Genomic DNA, 15724 nt, shown 5'->3' with positions numbered 1-15724 from the left:
CGCCCGCTGTCAGCCTAATAAACCCACATTTAATCTTTGATCAGCATCGCACATAAAAAGGGAATCATCTCGCAAAACCACTCGGCTATGCCATTCCCATCCCATCGCAAATTCCGCCAAGCGAACCTGCACCTCAATAGCGCCATGCAGCCCAATTTAGCGTTCACCAAGGCCAAGCATAATGCGAAATGACTAACAACATCGCTAGTGCCTCTGGGAAATACACCTTGAACCGTCGTGGACTCCAACCCTCATCGTACGGCAGACGCTCTTCGCCAAAGACAGCTCGTACATAGTCATCCGGGATGCCCTTCGTGACACCCTTTCCAAAGACACTTCGCAGTGCTGCCACTTCAGAACATGCAACGTAGTGTTCGAACTTGCCGAATTGCAGGTGTGGATTGTCCCTCTGCTGCTCATCATATCGGACCTTTCGATACCTTCCCATGACTGTTGTGTGAAACCTGCCTCCCTTCGCGGTTCGAAGGAATTGTTTGTAGAGTTCAGGGTCTAGGTGGATGCAGTCGCCCAATGCGCGGTCTTGACGGGTGATTGAGACGTCGTGTTCTAACGCATGAGGACGACCGACTTGATCGAGGTTGAGGACGGGGATCTCGTCTTTATTCACTTGGCCAGGATCGCGTAGCCCAACGTTGGAGCTTCCTGGTGGTCCGTGTTTTGGGTCGTCGGAGTGGACTTGGAAGACGCGGCTTACGAGAACAGAGGCTACGTCTAAGCCTAATCCGACATATCGAATGGCTGATTTCAGCTCTGCAGCGGTGATGGATTTCCCGTCGCGTGCGATATAGCCATGGTTGGCAAGGGAGTTAAGGACCGGACATGGAGAGCGTAGATCGTCTGGTCCTGCGGGATGGTACTGGCCCTTCTGGAGCTCCATTTTCAAGGATGAAGAGCGAAGGATGAAAGGAATTAGACAGCATGCTTGCTTTCTATATGCATCATCATGACGGGAGGGGCCTGGAATGGTCAGCCTAGGCTGGGGAACGGGTGACTGCGGCGCCTCGATCACGAGCATCGCGGCCCCCTGAAATACGACCTCCTTCAAGCCAGGATTACATTCACGCATCAACCCTGGCAATCCAGTCAAGGTCAGCTGGGTCTATTATACACTCATCTATGGTAACATCTGTTGTTGAAGAACCCCAGCAGGTATCTTCAGGTGCATCTATCCACAAACTCTTCCAGCATCTTGTTCAGCTCGTGCTCCCTCTCCCAGCCCAGCATATGGCCGCTGCCTTCGAAGACCTTCCATTGGATCCCATCACCGATCTCCTCGCGTATTATTTCCCCATGACGGAACGTCAGCATCAAGTCTCTAGTGCCATGGCACACGAAGATCCGCTCCCTCCCCACTTGATCTCCCAGAGATTTGAGCTGCTCCGCTGACTTGTGATGGAAATAGCAAGCCAACACCTGCATCATGAATCCTTTCTTCGTATGCGCTTCGGTGTCCGCACGCTTATGCAGCATACCAGCAGCGAACCGATCACGCTTGGTCGGAAAGTTCATCGCTGGGTCCTCGTACTCTGTATCTGGTTCGGCCAGGAAGTCCTCGGGGAAGAGACTCCTTGCCATCCTCTCGAGCTCTATGTCAACATGGCGGGGAATGAACATGCCCGCCCGTTCACGCAAGTTTTCGAAGAATGGACCTGTCCGAACCAATCGCGGAGCAGTACAGCAGAGGGTCAGGCTCAATAAGCGATCGGGAATGAGCATTCCAATCTCTTGGGCGATCATGCCACCCATGCTAGCACCGATGACATGAATCGATCGGTTCGGAGGAGCAGCAAGATCGATCCAGCCCAGCGAGGCGACCAGGTCTACCACATCTCGAGCCATCTCGGATGTGGAGTAATAGGCGACCGGTTTATCCGACCGACCAACTCCACGGTTGTCAAAGACTAGACATGAATATTTAGAAGCGTGCTGGTGACCAAAGTATTTGGTCTGACGCCTCCAGTCCTTCAGCGTTGCATTCAGACCCATTACCCACTGCGATCCATGTCAGTACTACCGGCACATTGGGGGTCATGGAATATGCTCATACTTACCACGAGCTTCACGGGGCCATTGCCATGGATCTCATAGTTGATGTTCAAGGGCCCTCCTCGCCTGTTTTGCGCCACGGTACATGATCCAGAGGTTGTGGCGGGGAGGTCATAATTGATGGTGTTGTATGCGGAATGCTTGATGACTTCCTCGGCAAGGAGTGGCGCCATGTCTTCTAATTTTATTAGAGGTCTAAACTTGAAGAAGAGTTGTGATCTAGGAAAGGTGACCAGAGGATATGGGCGTGGACCATGTCAAAACCGGGCAGCTCCTCACATGCCGTTTTTCCTTTTTCTTGGCAGGAGTCATCCGAGGCCGCCGTGTGATCCATTCTGTTCCTGTCGATGATCTCACTTCACGCTTTTGGGTTGCTTGTGTTACCCATCAGCTGACTGGCGTCATCCTCGATGAGGATATATGTGCGGGGGATTTCTTTCACTAATCATCCATACATTTCAATCCATTGCATCTGTATGGCTGGATTGAGGTAACTGCGACGATGGCAGACTCCCTTCTATGGCATTGACGCGCGATACTCAACTTCTAAGAATGTCAACTAGGGAACTAGCCAAACCAAATAGAATTAGCAACCTTCAATTACAATTTGAACCATATTATTCATTCGTTCATCCCAACTACTAGCACCGTAGTGATGAATAATGAGTAGACAGTGCAGCGGAGATGTTCAAATTTCGTAACGTTATCACAGCTTATCAGTCCATCTTCGACTCCAACACCATGCGGGGATGTCACTGACCCACCATCTCCAACCCGACAATTGCTTAATATCCCCTCTACTCCCTAATATCCCCACGAAGCAGTAAGAAGAAAAAAACACAATTATCCCAGACCACAATGGCACCAACTCGCCGCGTCGCCGTTATTCAATGGAACATCAAAGTACGCAGTACCTCTTCCCCACCCCGAATCACCCCTCAGTCTAACAACCCCAGGACCTCGCCATCGACGAGAACCACCAAACAGCATGCACCCACATCCGTGATGCCGCATCCCAAGGCGCTGAACTGGCCGTTCTCCCAGAGTACTACACTCCCTCCCTCCCTCCCTTCTCAAATACACACACTCACAAATCCCAAAACCTAGATACCACCTAACCGGCTGGGCCCCCTCCAACCCAACCTGGACTGCCCTCGCCTCCAAAACAACCCCCTACCTCGAAGCATACCAATCTCTTGCCCGTGAACTCAACATCTGCATTGTCCCCGGCACCATCGTCGAACACCATGGCCCTTCCCCGACACAACAACAACAACAACAACAACCGCTCCTCTACAACACCGCCTACTTCATCTCCAACGACGGGAGTATCCTCGGCCACTACCGCAAGAAGAACATCTGGCATCCTGAACGGCCCTATCTCACCTCTTCGGGAAGCGATCCGCACGAAGTGTTCGATACGCCGATCGGCAAGGTAGGGTTACTTATTTGCTGGGATTTGGCGTTTCCGGAGGCCTTCCGAGAATTGATTTGTAAGGGGGCGGAGATTGTGGTTATACCTACTTATTGTAAGACCCGATCCAATCCATCTTCCCGTCTCGATTTTGAGATAGTTCTTCTATATGCTGATTGATCTACGAAAATGAATAGGGAGCAAATACGACGCCTCCCCCGCTGCGCTTCAACACAACCCCAACTCCGAAGCTTTATTCCTTGAAAGCACGCTCACGGCGCGATGCTTCGAGAATACCTGCGGGATTATCTTCGCTAATGTGGCGAGGGGAAAGGAAGACGAGAGTGATCGTTTCTTGGGTCTGTCGAGGGTATGTTTGCCCATTGTGGGGACGGTGGGTGCTATGGGGGATGAGGAGGGCGTGATGGTGGTGGATATGGATATGGGGGTGGTGAGGATTGCCGAGGAGAATTATCGGGTTAGGGAGGATTTGGCTAAAGAGGGGTGGTATTATACGTATAGGCATCAGAGGTAAATATTATTAAAGTAGTAGACTGGGATTAAACAAGGATATATAGGTATTCGAGCTAGTGTAAGACATCCTAGTAGCGATTTGTCAGAGACCAGTGAGCTGAGAGGGATATGGCTGACTTACTAGTACTTACCTTGGTGCCATGCCACGCCAGGCCAGTATTACGTCGATACAAGTGTGATAGTATTATTAGTATTGGTAGGTGGAAACATTGAGCTTCTGGTTCACATCATTCTACCCCGTCCACACTGTCAAATCGTGTGCACCGCTATTTCTGTAACCCCGGTTGATGCACACCGGTTGCTAGAACTTCGAGGCGTTGTTGCGGAACATCATCTCAATTTGTGGGAGTGAGGGTTCACTTGGTAGTTGGTGTATATACTAGTGTAATGAGGATTGAGCTAGAGAATTCGTGGCTATGACTAATGGAAAGGGGGGAGACAGTGGTATTGAGAGAGAGAGGATACCGAAGATGAAGTAGAAAGTCAAGCCCTCAGCACCCAGGAGAGCGAAGTGGGAAGATTATCTACCCCTCCCTTTATCTCATTCACTTCATCTTTGTCTCATTTATCACTCTCAAGGCCATCATAGTGCATCGTACGCTAAGATAGCTTCACGGCGTAGCACTAACCTCTGTATATCCAACTAAGTTTCTAATACTTCACCTACAGCGCATCATCGTGGGAAACTTATGGTTAGTAGCTTTCCTACGGCTTCAAACCCCGTTCCTTTGATGGATATCTCGTTGTTCACGCAGGTGCCAGTGGCAAGTCCCGGCATTGTGTGTCTCACTCACAGTATCTACTGTAACAGTCCAATTGAATCAATCGATATTTCCACTAGATATCACAATTGCACAGAAGATGACTAGGATGATGGATGAGGAATCAACAATGCTTATTGGTCTATAATGAATACATTCATAACTGTGAATGAATGGGATCCACTGCGTTACACGCTAGAGCTGATCTAGTATAGTCTGCAGTGCAGTGCCCGATAACCTGCTGTCACATCAATCATACCGAGTGAATGAGTATAGAGAAACAGTCCAAGTATCCATTAGATTCATTGTTGGGTGAACTAATTCTTATTGGGCTTGTTTCATGACTACTCTATATTGATTGTACTAAGAATCGCCGCACAGCACTACTATACATCATGGCACTGACTGCTAAGCTGCAACCGTCTGAATTCTAAAAGGGGAAAAAAACCACAATCATCCACAATCATTAGGCGATACAAATTCGTGAAAATCTTGGTCAAACCTGTCGTCCAGTCTTACCACTTGCGGCCGTGGAACCCTGGCATCAGAAGAAAGTATAAACATAAGGCATAAACCCCTCCGAGACAGAACCCCCATAACACAGGCCCCAGCATGATATCACTGAACGGGAACGCAACCGGGTGTATAGATCAAAACTAACCATCCAACAACGCCGTCCCTTATTGAACCTGGCTGACGATCTCGCTGGCCCGGGAAAGGCTCTCCACCATCTGCTGGCACTCTTTCCGCCGGCGGACCGTGTAGTCGCTTTCCTTCAGCAGGTCGTCCAGCTCGCTGTTGCGGTACATGTTCTCGAGGAGCTCGCGCTGCATCTCGTCCTTGGTGAACCTGGAAAATGGTTAGCGGTGGTTGTGCGGACAAGGCGTAGGATACATACTGGACGAGAGTGTACATGATGGCCTTGGGCACCATATCAATCATAGTCCGCTTCACAATGTTGAAGTACGAGGTAATCAGGAGCTCTGTTGATCATTAGTATCCAATCTCTATCGAGCAGTTGCGCTGCACTTACTGACGACCTCAACCTCCACGCTCTCCCGCTCCGACAAAGAGGCAGACGCCTTCAAGGTCGGCGGTGGCGGCTCCATGGCAGCCATCTTCTTCTTGTTCTTCGAAGCCCAGAAGCTGCCGAAGAACCCACCGGAGTTGCTGTTGTCCACAGGAACCTCAACCGACGGGCTGTTCGCCCGCGGGGGCAGAGGCTTGCCAGTCTTGGGGTCCACTTGAGTCGGCTTGCCTGCGGTTTGACGCTCGTTGACGATAGTCATAGCCTGTTCAATCAGTACATCGTAGGTATCATAGGATGCCAGTGGGACTTACGCGGTGTCCGTTCAGGAAATCAGGGTGACCCGTGTTGATGTAGCATGCCTCCATGTTAACCAGGTCACGCACAAGCTTGTTGGTCGGCTCCATGGACTTCTTGAAGAAGCCAATAACAACCGCGTGGAACTTCTCCTTCAGCATGGGGTACCGCCGGAACAGCGACTTGTTCAGGAGTTGACCCAGGATGCGGACAAGTTCGTCGTAGACCAGCGAGATACACTTCAAGCTGGGGTCCTCCAGGCGCTTGATCTGCTGCTTCACGATCAATTCAAAAGCAGTGGTGCCCACAAACAATGCCGGTGAGGGACCAGACGAGTTGTAGAGGATGGTGCGAATATCAATGTCCTTCACATGGTCGAATGGGTCGACGGCCTTGATACCGTTGGAGTAGAGCTCATGGAACACGAAGCTGATACGCGCACCGCCGGACAGCTCGATACTGGACAGCTCCTGGTTGCTTCCCTCCAACACTGTGCGGTACTCGTTGCTGAACTCCGTGATGATGTTGAGGACGATATTAGCACTGTTTCCGAGCATCGAGTCACCCAGCTGTGACAGTTCCGAGGAGTACTTCTGAAGGGAGGACGAAATGCGCGCTTTGATATCGGGAAGGGTTTGCTTAATGTGCATCATAAGGATCTACAAACGTCAGTTCCAGTTCTCAGACCACAGTGTCAGAAAAACGTACCAGGTTCAGTTTCCTGGCGAGATAAGGAGTTCCGCAGTACGAAGACTTGTTGCGATAAGCCTTGTGACCCTCGAAGAAGTTCTTCTCGTGCTCCAGGGCATATGCGATAGGCCGCTTGTTCTCAATGTCACGCTGACCACGGTTGACGACCGGAACATAACCCAGACGCAGAGGGATAATCCTGCCCGCAAGAATATCCACAACATCGGTACCCTCATCCATCAAATCGACCTTGGTCAACACACCGATCGTGCGTTGACCCTCCGGGTCGACCTCCCGCGCCAACTTCAGACCATCCGAGTTGGCCAGATCCTGGTTGGCGGAAGTGACGGCCAGGATGATTGCGTTCGGCTTGCTGATGTACTTCAAAACCATGTCACGGATCTGACGCTCGATATCCTTGGGCTGGTCACCCACGGGGACCTTGGTCAAACCGGGCAAGTCGACGAGTGTGAGAGTCAAGACATTAGGCGAGTAGATTCGCAGGTTGATAGGAGCGGGCGAGATACCGGCATTGCGACCGACCTTGGACTCGGTTTCGCGCACAATCTCCTCGCGGATCTTGTTGAAATCGTAGAACTTCTGACCGGGGATATGAAGAAACTCGCCGTATTCGTCAATGTTGGCCTCCTTATCCGTCGTCTCCAGGGCCTCCTCCTTCACACCGTTTGTTTGCGAACCAGCGGGCCTGTTGATAAGTTGCAGTACGAGGGGTCTCCGAGTGACAATTCCAGAACCACGAGGCAGGCTAGGCAACGACAAGAACGCCGGTTAGGCTGCTGCGACCAGACAAGAAACGAAGGGACCATGTCAACCACTTACAAATCCCGGCCAACGATGTTCTCTAGAACGGAACTCTTTCCACTGGACTGCGAACCGACGACGGCAATCTGAGGCAGATCGATGGGGTTTTGAACCTAAATGAAACAGGCGGTGTCAGTTCGGCGGAGGGGCTGCGATGCAGGAGAGCTCCACGGGAGGGGATGACTTACTCCGACCGTCGCAAAGACATCCTGCAGCTTGTTCACCAGCGAGATCAAGCTGGGATCGTTGACGTTTATCCTGCGGGCACGATGAGGTCAGCCAGGCGAATCGGAGGTACAAGCATGAGAAGGACTAGGGGGTTGCGCACGAGAAGCCAGTAGTTGGGCTTGCCATGGCTGGCAACGAGGAATAGGGGATGGACGCTCCAGGTTAATAAAAGCAGTAAATATAGAAGAAAGAAAGCAACAGTCTAGACAATGTCCGTAGAGCGATTGTCTGTTTAGGGGGCTGTAGACCAGAATGGGTGGAGGATGTTTGGGGGGGTGGATTGAAAGGGAAGAGGGAGAGCGAAGGCGGGAAGGGCCAAGTGGAGAGTTTCGCTTCGGTCCAGATCAGAGCAATCGATAGCAGCGATACGGCGGCCTGCACTGCCTGACTGCCTGCCAAAACGATAACTAGACGTTTACCCACCGAACCGGGACCCTGACAGTGGCAAATGGAAGTGCGACAAACGGGCTCCCGACTGTGGATGGAGGTATCCGATGGACCACCCATTGGGAATCCCTACAAAGTGAGCGAATGGGCAAGGCCGCGTCATGTGGATTTGGCCACCCAAAAGCGGCCAGACAATGTCTACTTTCAGCAAATGACTGAATGATGCTGCCTGACTGACTCACGCACAACATTACTTAAGTTGATTGTGACTTTCCATGAATGGAAGCTTCTCGAAAACGGAAATTCTTCAAGGCAACGGCAATAACTACATATACTGGGAATTTGCTATGCTACAAGCTCGGGAATATAAAATAGACAGCACGCCTCCCCGGTCTAGCCCGGTGAATATGTCCTCCTCTACTCATCCGACACCGAAGCAAACCGCTCCGACATTTGCTGGAGGATCTTCTCGTACTGCAACAGAGTTAGAATACACATTACTAAAGAACGGAGGCATCTGGCTTACCTTCTCGGAGACTTCCGCCTCGTTGGTCGGCACCTCGAACTTCATGCCCCGGAGAGAGCTCTGAATGTCGGTGGTGGCGTCACGAACCTTAGACCAGTTCTGGCCCTGGGCAACCGCCTTCTGGGCTTCATCGTGGTAGCCCATGAACGCCTTCATCATGTACTCGGTCTTCCACAGCGGGCAGAACTGATCGTAGTCACTGTAACCGTTCTGCTGCAGGAAGTCGTCCTTGACCATGGCAGCCACATCCAGAGTGATCTTGTCAGAGTCACCCAGAGCGGCCTTACCAACCAGCTGCACGACCTGGTCCAAATCCTCCGACTTGGTCAGAAGCTCTCTGACCTGGTCACGCAGGCGAGGGAACTCGGGGTGATGCTTTTCGTAGTACCGGTCCAGAACCGTCGTGTACTTGCTGTAAGAGATCGACGTGTTGATCGACGGGAAATGTTTACGTTGAGCCAACTTCTTGTCCAGACCCCAGAACACCTGGACAATACCCAGGGTACTACTGGTGACGGGATCCGAGAAGTCACCACCCGGAGGGCTGACGGCAGCGACAATACTGACACTACCAATTCTCTCGGGGCTACCCAAAGCGTTACTCTTACCGGCACGCTCGTAGAAGGAAGCCAGCTTGGCACCCAGGTAGGCAGGGAAACCCTGGTCAGCCGGCATCTCTCCCAGACGACCGGAAATTTCACGAAGAGCCTCAGCCCAGCGGGAACTGGAGTCTGCCATCATAGCCACGTTCTTGCCCTGGTCACGGAAGTATTCAGCGATCGTAATACCGGTGTAGATGGACGCCTCACGGGCGGCGACAGGCATGTTGGAGGTGTTGGCGATCAGGCAGGTACGCTTCATAATGGGTTCTTTGCGGCCATCAACGTCAATAGAAAGCTATTGTTGCGATCGCTCGTTAGTCACTAGATGCTTGTTGTAGAGGGGATACTAACTTCGGGGAAATCCATCAACACTTCAGCCATCTCGTTACCACGCTCACCACAACCGACGTAGACAATGATATCACTGTTGGAGAACTTGGAGACACTCTGGGAGATGACAGTCTTTCCACATCCGAAGGCACCAGGAATACAGACAGTACCACCCTGAACACTGGGGAACAGGGAGTCCAGCACTCGCTGACCGACGATGAAAGGTGCGTCCGACGAGAGCTTCTCGTTGACCGGTCTGGGCACACGGACAGGCCAGGTGTGCATCATGCTGTGTTCCGTCTTGACTCCATTGAACTCGATTTCCAGCAACTTCTCCTCGACAGTGTAGCTTCCCGCCTCGGCTATGCGGGTGATGGTACCCCTCGCGCGGGGAGGGAGGATGATCTTGTGGTCGTTCACCAAGCTGTTCTCGAAAACGGTACCCCAGATGTCACCACCGGTGATGTGATCGCCGACCTTGTACTTGCCGGGCTTGAAGTCCCACTTCTTCTCACGATCCAGGGCGTTAACCGCGATACCACGGGGGATGTAGATACCCTTGGACTGGTCGGAGATCGCCTTCAGGGGCCGTTGAATACCATCGTAGATCGTTTCCATCAAACCGGGGCCCAGCTCGACCGAAAGGGGCTTTCCTGTCCGTGTAACGGGGTCGCCGACCGTCAAACCAGCTAGAAAAAGTGGCAGTTAGACAGGGATGTTGTGGGGAGGCCGGAGGGGTTGGCGGATGTACCTGTCTCCTCGTAGACCTGAATGGTGGCCTTATCGCCATCGATCCGAATGACTTCTCCGACCAGCTGGTCATGACCGACACGGCACTACAGTCGATGCCCGGTGTTAGCGATTAAGAGTTGCAGATGCGTAAACCTAGAAGCGCAGTATCTGGCGACGGGAAAACACATGGGAAGCATACCAGTTCGTACATGGCACAGCCGATCATATGCTCGGCCACGACGACGGGACCGGAGACGGAGAAGACGGAACCATGTTGGCTCTCGCCAGCATCAGCGGAGGGGGCCATGGTGCGTGAAGCAGGGAGGTGAATGACAGGAGTGGACAGCGCGGGGGAGGGGGAGGGATGGATGGGGGAAGGAGGAGAAGAAGAGGAGGAGGAGCTGTCGCTGCAGGATGATGAAGTGGGCGACACGGGGAGCGGTGGCAGTTGCGGGCTGTCTAGTCCAGGCGGTGATGACGACCTCGAACCGACTGGCTGTTCGTCTCCTTCGTGATGCGCAATCAAATCAAGCAGCGAGGGGCGTGCTTTGAGTCGTCGCACACCTAATCCTAGCATTCGCTCGGAAAAATCATAATATTAATACAATATCTAGAAGATTGACAATCCGGAGACATCAACTACTAGTGGCCCCTGATGAGCGATTGGCCGTGTGGTCCTTGCGGTGTTGCGTGTTTACTCAGCCCGCCTTATCAAACCGGTGCCGCTTGCTTCTTGGTCTCTCCACATCAAATGTTAAGCCACCAGCCATCATCATGTCCACCTCTCTACTACATAGTAATTTGGGTGGGAAGCCCATAGTAACTGCTTCTGGGAACTCTTCAGTGGTTGTTGGGAGTTTGTTAGCTAACAAGAGGCTGCTTTCCATCGAAAAAGACTTCTGACGATGGGAGCTTCATACCCATCTCTAAGTCGCTACACCGAACGCCCAAGTTGCCCATCCCAAGGACTTCTCTACTCTCTGCGAAGCGAACTTTCCGTAGAACCATACGCTTTCACCAACAGTAGACTATTCCACATGCCACCCCTCGCGCATTCGAAGCCTCTTACGTCGTCTGCTTGCCTGACAAGCCATTGACAGGTTTCCGTTTTGATCCCATGGAAACTGCCCTCTATGGACCATTCTATTCGCCCGGTGCTAAATTTCATCGGAGGATCGAAGAATCCGTCCCTGATACAAGTAGAAGACAAGTGACGTGATGGCACTTCGCCAGATGTAGGCGAAAGATTTCAGGACACGCATGTTCCATCATCCATCCTTCTTGCCCCAGTTATTTGTCCCTTCTCCGACGCCTCGTAGGTGCGAATTGACATAATGGATTCATCAAAAATCTACACCTATTGGGACCATACGTTCGCATGGACGCCCCTTCATCAGACGAGGGAACAGTTGCGTTCAAAGATGCACACTTATGACAGGCTTGGGGATAAATGTATCGACCAGATCAACGATATCGGCCGTCAGGTAGTTAATCAAGACAGGCAAAATGATCCAGACAGGAAGTTACCCGATCTGGATGTGTACATTATGCTGAGGGATCACGCAAAAGATGATCGGAAGCTTAGTGAACTCTGGGTACAAGTCAACACAGTGCCGGACTGGGTTGATTGGCAGCAGATCAAACGGGGACAGGAGGTGTTCTTCCGTTATGGGCTTCCCATTCTGAACGTGGTAAGTCTAGCATCTAATCTAGTGACAACTCCAAGCATAAGGACTGATAAATGCCAGCTGAACTTTGAAAGCCTCTTGGGCGGCATGTTAGTCACTCTGCAGAAAGTTCCACCAGGCTTCGGCTTATTCCTACTTAGGGGCTCACCAAGTGTTGTTAAGGCCTTAACCTTATGTGGAGGCTTCAACAATATATATGTCGTGCGGAAGAGACTACTGGAGACCCTACAGTTTATCCTCCAAGTCTCTGAATCCGTTGGCGCAATGAAGCCAGGCGGTGTTGGTAATATCTCATGCATCCGCGTTCGGCTGCTGCATGCTTATCTTCGCTCCTTGATTTGTGTTCGGGAAAGGTATGACAATGAGAGGTACGGAGTCCCTATAAACGACCTTGACAGCCTTGCAACAATTAGCAGTTTCTCGTCCATCATCATCTGGCTTGGCCTCCCCCGGCAAGGTATCTGGCTCCGCAAGCAAGAGATAGACGACTACCTAGCTCTCTGGAGGCTGGTAGCCTACTACCTAGGTGTCCCAGACGAACCTTTTGCTAGCCAGCAAACCGCACGAGCGCTAATGGAATCTCTCCTTGTATCGGAGGTGGATCCTATAAACATTGGTAGAGTCCTAGCTCGTAATATACTCAACGGCCTGGAGAACAAAGCCCCAGCGCATGCGTCAATGGGATTCATGGAGGCTATGGTTCGACTTCTGAATGGGAAGCAACTCTCTGACAGCCTTCAAATCCCTCAACCCACACTGTACTATCGGGTTCTGATATACGGGTACTGCTTCTTTGTCATGGCGTTAGCATATGGTACCCGGTTGTTTCCGAAGCTCGATCAGAGGTTTATCGCGGTACGTCTGTTCTCTCGTGGTGTGATCATTAGCGTGTGCACTGACTTGGGGCAGTATCGTCGTCGATACTATTACACCATGATAACCGATCGAGAGAAAGGGCTTGGAGGCGAGTCGCTCTTTGACTTTGTATACAAGCCATCTCATGCAGGGCTGCTCTATAAAGCAGTGACGGTCAAGGAGGAAGAAAAGATTCCGAAAACATCGCGACGCGGCATTGAAGCACTGGCCCGAGTGGGTCTGGTGGCTGCATTTGTTACTGTTGTGACTTTGCTCGGTGGGGGATATTATGTGATTCGTATAGTGATGCGAGTATTTTTTTTCCAAGATCAGATATCAATAGGATGTTGTATCCGTGTGCGTTGTATTTGTATACATCCGAACCGTTATCGTACCTTCATCGCCCCACTATGACGTTATTGACCCCGGAGAACTTGAAACTGAAAGAGTAGCACACTCCCAGTTAGACTACATTGAAACACAGCATAGATCACTACAGATGTGGTGTCTCTTATGCAGCAAGGTATATGAAACAACTTACTATCCCTTCTTATCACCACTACCGTCACTACAAAAAATACTACAAGTTCTACCCACCCTCAACTAAGGAACAACTCAGTTTCATATGCAATAATATCATATCATTTCATTTCATATCATAATAACAACCACAACAACAACATTATCCCCATCCCACATCTCCATCCTCACACATCTTCACTCGAGAAGCCGGTGGTAAAACGACAGTAGCGAGTGTGTCCGTAGACATCGAGAACATCGATTTTACTTCTAAACAACACAAAACCCCATTAGCACATGCACATCACATAACCAACCCACAAAAGCGGTCCTAGGAATGTCAAACATACTCCACACTCCTTGCAAGAGCACGACTGTCCACAAGTGCAGGAACTCGGTCCGCTGCAACCGCAAGTGTTTCCGGATCCGCAACCGCAGCCCATATTGAAGATTATTAGAGTTCGGGTAGGTAAGGTATAAAAATTAAAGTAGAAGTGGTTGGTCTGGTCTTGGATGGTGCAATATCTTTGTCTTCTGAATGGTTGAATAAGACGAAATGAGAACCTTGGGGGTGAAAGCGTTCCAGCTATATATAGGTAGCTTTGCTCTGCCGGATGGCGGGGTGGAGGGGGAGGGGGTTTCGGTTGAGGGATAAAGTCATCATGAGGTCAGGTGCACCCTTCCCCCCGGCCGGCACAATTAGGGAAGCGGAGCGGAGCGGTTCGGGTTGGTTTAACTTATGTCATTATGAGATCGGGGAGGGTAGTTGTTAGTCATTGGATGATGGATGGGCCTCGGATATGATTTGTAGGGTTACTATAGGTGAGACGGTGTTGAATTGAGAGGGTGTGGTTGGATCTTGGATACTATACTGCTGAGATATTTGGTGGGTTGTGTTTTACTATATCTGGTGTTAAGTAGGTAGTAGTATAGTATATGTTAGTAGGCCAGAGATTCTATTTGGGCGTATAGCAATGCACATGTTTCTTTGACTCTGACATCCGGTTTCGATGGTTACAGTGGCTGGTCTACTACGGTCTAGTTCCCAGTTAATGTCAGATCTGGCTGTTGCTGGTTTCGGCTCTAACCTGGCCGTCACGGATGCTGTTCCCGTTAAATGGGATTTTAGGGGATAAGCTTAATTCTATGCCACTAGTAATGTGGATATTAGGGTGACTGTTGAGGTACTAGATTCCTCTGTTGTTGGGTTGGGTTGCCGCATAATGGAAAATATACCAGTGTTCTGCACATTTTCATATTCACTGCACGACTCCACTGACTGATTCACACTAAACCAGGTGCTCATGTGGACCTGTGCATATACACTGAGGTCAGAAAGTGTGATCCGACCCCAGGGAGCTGTTTGTTCTGAAGAATACCGGCCTCCTGGAACAAAGAACGTTGAAACGATGTAAATCCCTGACCCGCGATTTCGACGCCAGCCCAGAAATTCATACTTTCGGAGGAGTCGATCATATCATTCCAAACCCCTGGCTAGATCCATCAACTGTGTATGGGCGCTATGTGTCGTGGAAATTGAACTTTATATATGGCCATCTAACAGGAATAAGTGAAGGCCGTGATAACCGCCATGAATATGCGATAATCAGTTACTAGTGCGGAAAATAAGCGCCACAATCAAACACAGCGTTAGGCGGGCCTCAGCAGTAGGCAGGATGCGTCAAGTAGTATGCCCCTGAAAGCCTCGTAAGTCACGTCCTTCGGTTAGAATACGGGCGTTTGAGACCTTAACGATGCATTGGTACTTGACTGAAGCCAATACATCTTGAAAGCAGCGGTGAAGAACGCCCGGCACAAGTAATAAACCTAGCAAAGTATGGCATCTGGCACCGTTTCAGGTACTAGCAGTATCCACCAATCTGATTGACCCCCGAGTGCTAACAGGGGCGTCCTTGTGCCCAAGCTTGGTTAGCTCAGAGAGACATGAAGACAAATGTACTAAGAGGTGCTCATGCAACTGCGGGGAACCTGGTCCCACACTTGAACAAACCATTTATTTGGCTGCCAGACCTCCCTACCCTAAGCTTCCCATCCCGGATAACTGCAGGCTTGGACTGTGAGTTCAGAAAATGCAGAGTTAGAGTCACGTCTGGAAGATGTCGCACGGTCCTAGAGGCATTTATCTGGAACATGGTGATGCGCAAGGGAATTGCATCCGATGGGAGTCTAATGAGGTCTGGGGCCACACTCACCAACAGCGTCTAATCGACATACCCACTTGGGT

The 15724-nt window shown here is 50.9% G+C and overlaps 5 protein-coding genes across 5 annotated transcripts; 2 read left to right on the top strand and 3 right to left on the bottom strand.

Annotated features, from left to right (window-relative positions):
* Positions 1-163: 163 nt before the first annotated feature.
* On the bottom strand, positions 164-898 carry BO85DRAFT_457435 (putative peroxidase; the record flags this gene model as incomplete). Its single annotated transcript, XM_025661519.1, has 1 exon — positions 164-898. One exon carries the CDS (start codon positions 896-898, stop codon positions 164-166), a length of 735 nt encoding a protein of 244 aa, XP_025518543.1.
* A 278-nt stretch (positions 899-1176) lies between these two features.
* BO85DRAFT_457434 (alpha/beta fold hydrolase) lies at positions 1177-2240 on the bottom strand (the record flags this gene model as incomplete). The annotated part of the gene is made up of 2 exons (XM_025661518.1): positions 1177-2013; positions 2073-2240. 2 exons carry the CDS (start codon positions 2238-2240, stop codon positions 1177-1179), a joined length of 1005 nt encoding a protein of 334 aa, XP_025518542.1.
* A 574-nt stretch (positions 2241-2814) lies between these two features.
* On the top strand, positions 2815-4067 carry BO85DRAFT_447190 (carbon-nitrogen hydrolase family protein). The gene is made up of 4 exons (XM_025659667.1): positions 2815-2970; positions 3024-3112; positions 3175-3596; positions 3679-4067. The coding sequence occupies exons 1-4, from the start codon at positions 2926-2928 to the stop codon at positions 4014-4016; spliced, it is 894 nt and encodes a 297-aa protein (XP_025518541.1). The 5' UTR covers positions 2815-2925; the 3' UTR covers positions 4017-4067.
* Positions 4068-5456: 1389 nt separating this feature from the next.
* On the bottom strand, positions 5457-10994 carry BO85DRAFT_457432 (dynamin-like GTPase vpsA; the record flags this gene model as incomplete). The annotated part of the gene is made up of 12 exons (XM_025661517.1): positions 5457-5625; positions 5675-5759; positions 5810-6068; positions 6118-6759; positions 6809-7556; positions 7686-7725; positions 8470-8516; positions 8557-8584; positions 8729-9650; positions 9707-10374; positions 10437-10521; positions 10617-10994. The coding sequence occupies 12 exons, from the start codon at positions 10992-10994 to the stop codon at positions 5457-5459; spliced, it is 4071 nt and encodes a 1356-aa protein (XP_025518540.1).
* Positions 10995-11637: 643 nt separating this feature from the next.
* BO85DRAFT_476004 (oxygenase MpaB family protein) lies at positions 11638-13491 on the top strand (the record flags this gene model as incomplete). Its single annotated transcript, XM_025662755.1, has 5 exons — positions 11638-12108; positions 12166-12458; positions 12504-12960; positions 13015-13194; positions 13450-13491. Exons 1-5 carry the CDS (start codon positions 11752-11754, stop codon positions 13489-13491), a joined length of 1329 nt encoding a protein of 442 aa, XP_025518539.1. The 5' UTR covers positions 11638-11751.
* Positions 13492-15724: the final 2233 nt, after the last annotated feature.

Source organism: Aspergillus piperis (genome assembly GCF_003184755.1).
Source record: "Aspergillus piperis CBS 112811 unplaced genomic scaffold BO85scaffold_4, whole genome shotgun sequence".
Classification (NCBI taxonomy): domain Eukaryota; kingdom Fungi; phylum Ascomycota; class Eurotiomycetes; order Eurotiales; family Aspergillaceae; genus Aspergillus; species Aspergillus piperis.
Note: the sequence above shows the minus strand (reverse complement) of the source record. Positions and strands in the feature narration are given on the sequence as shown.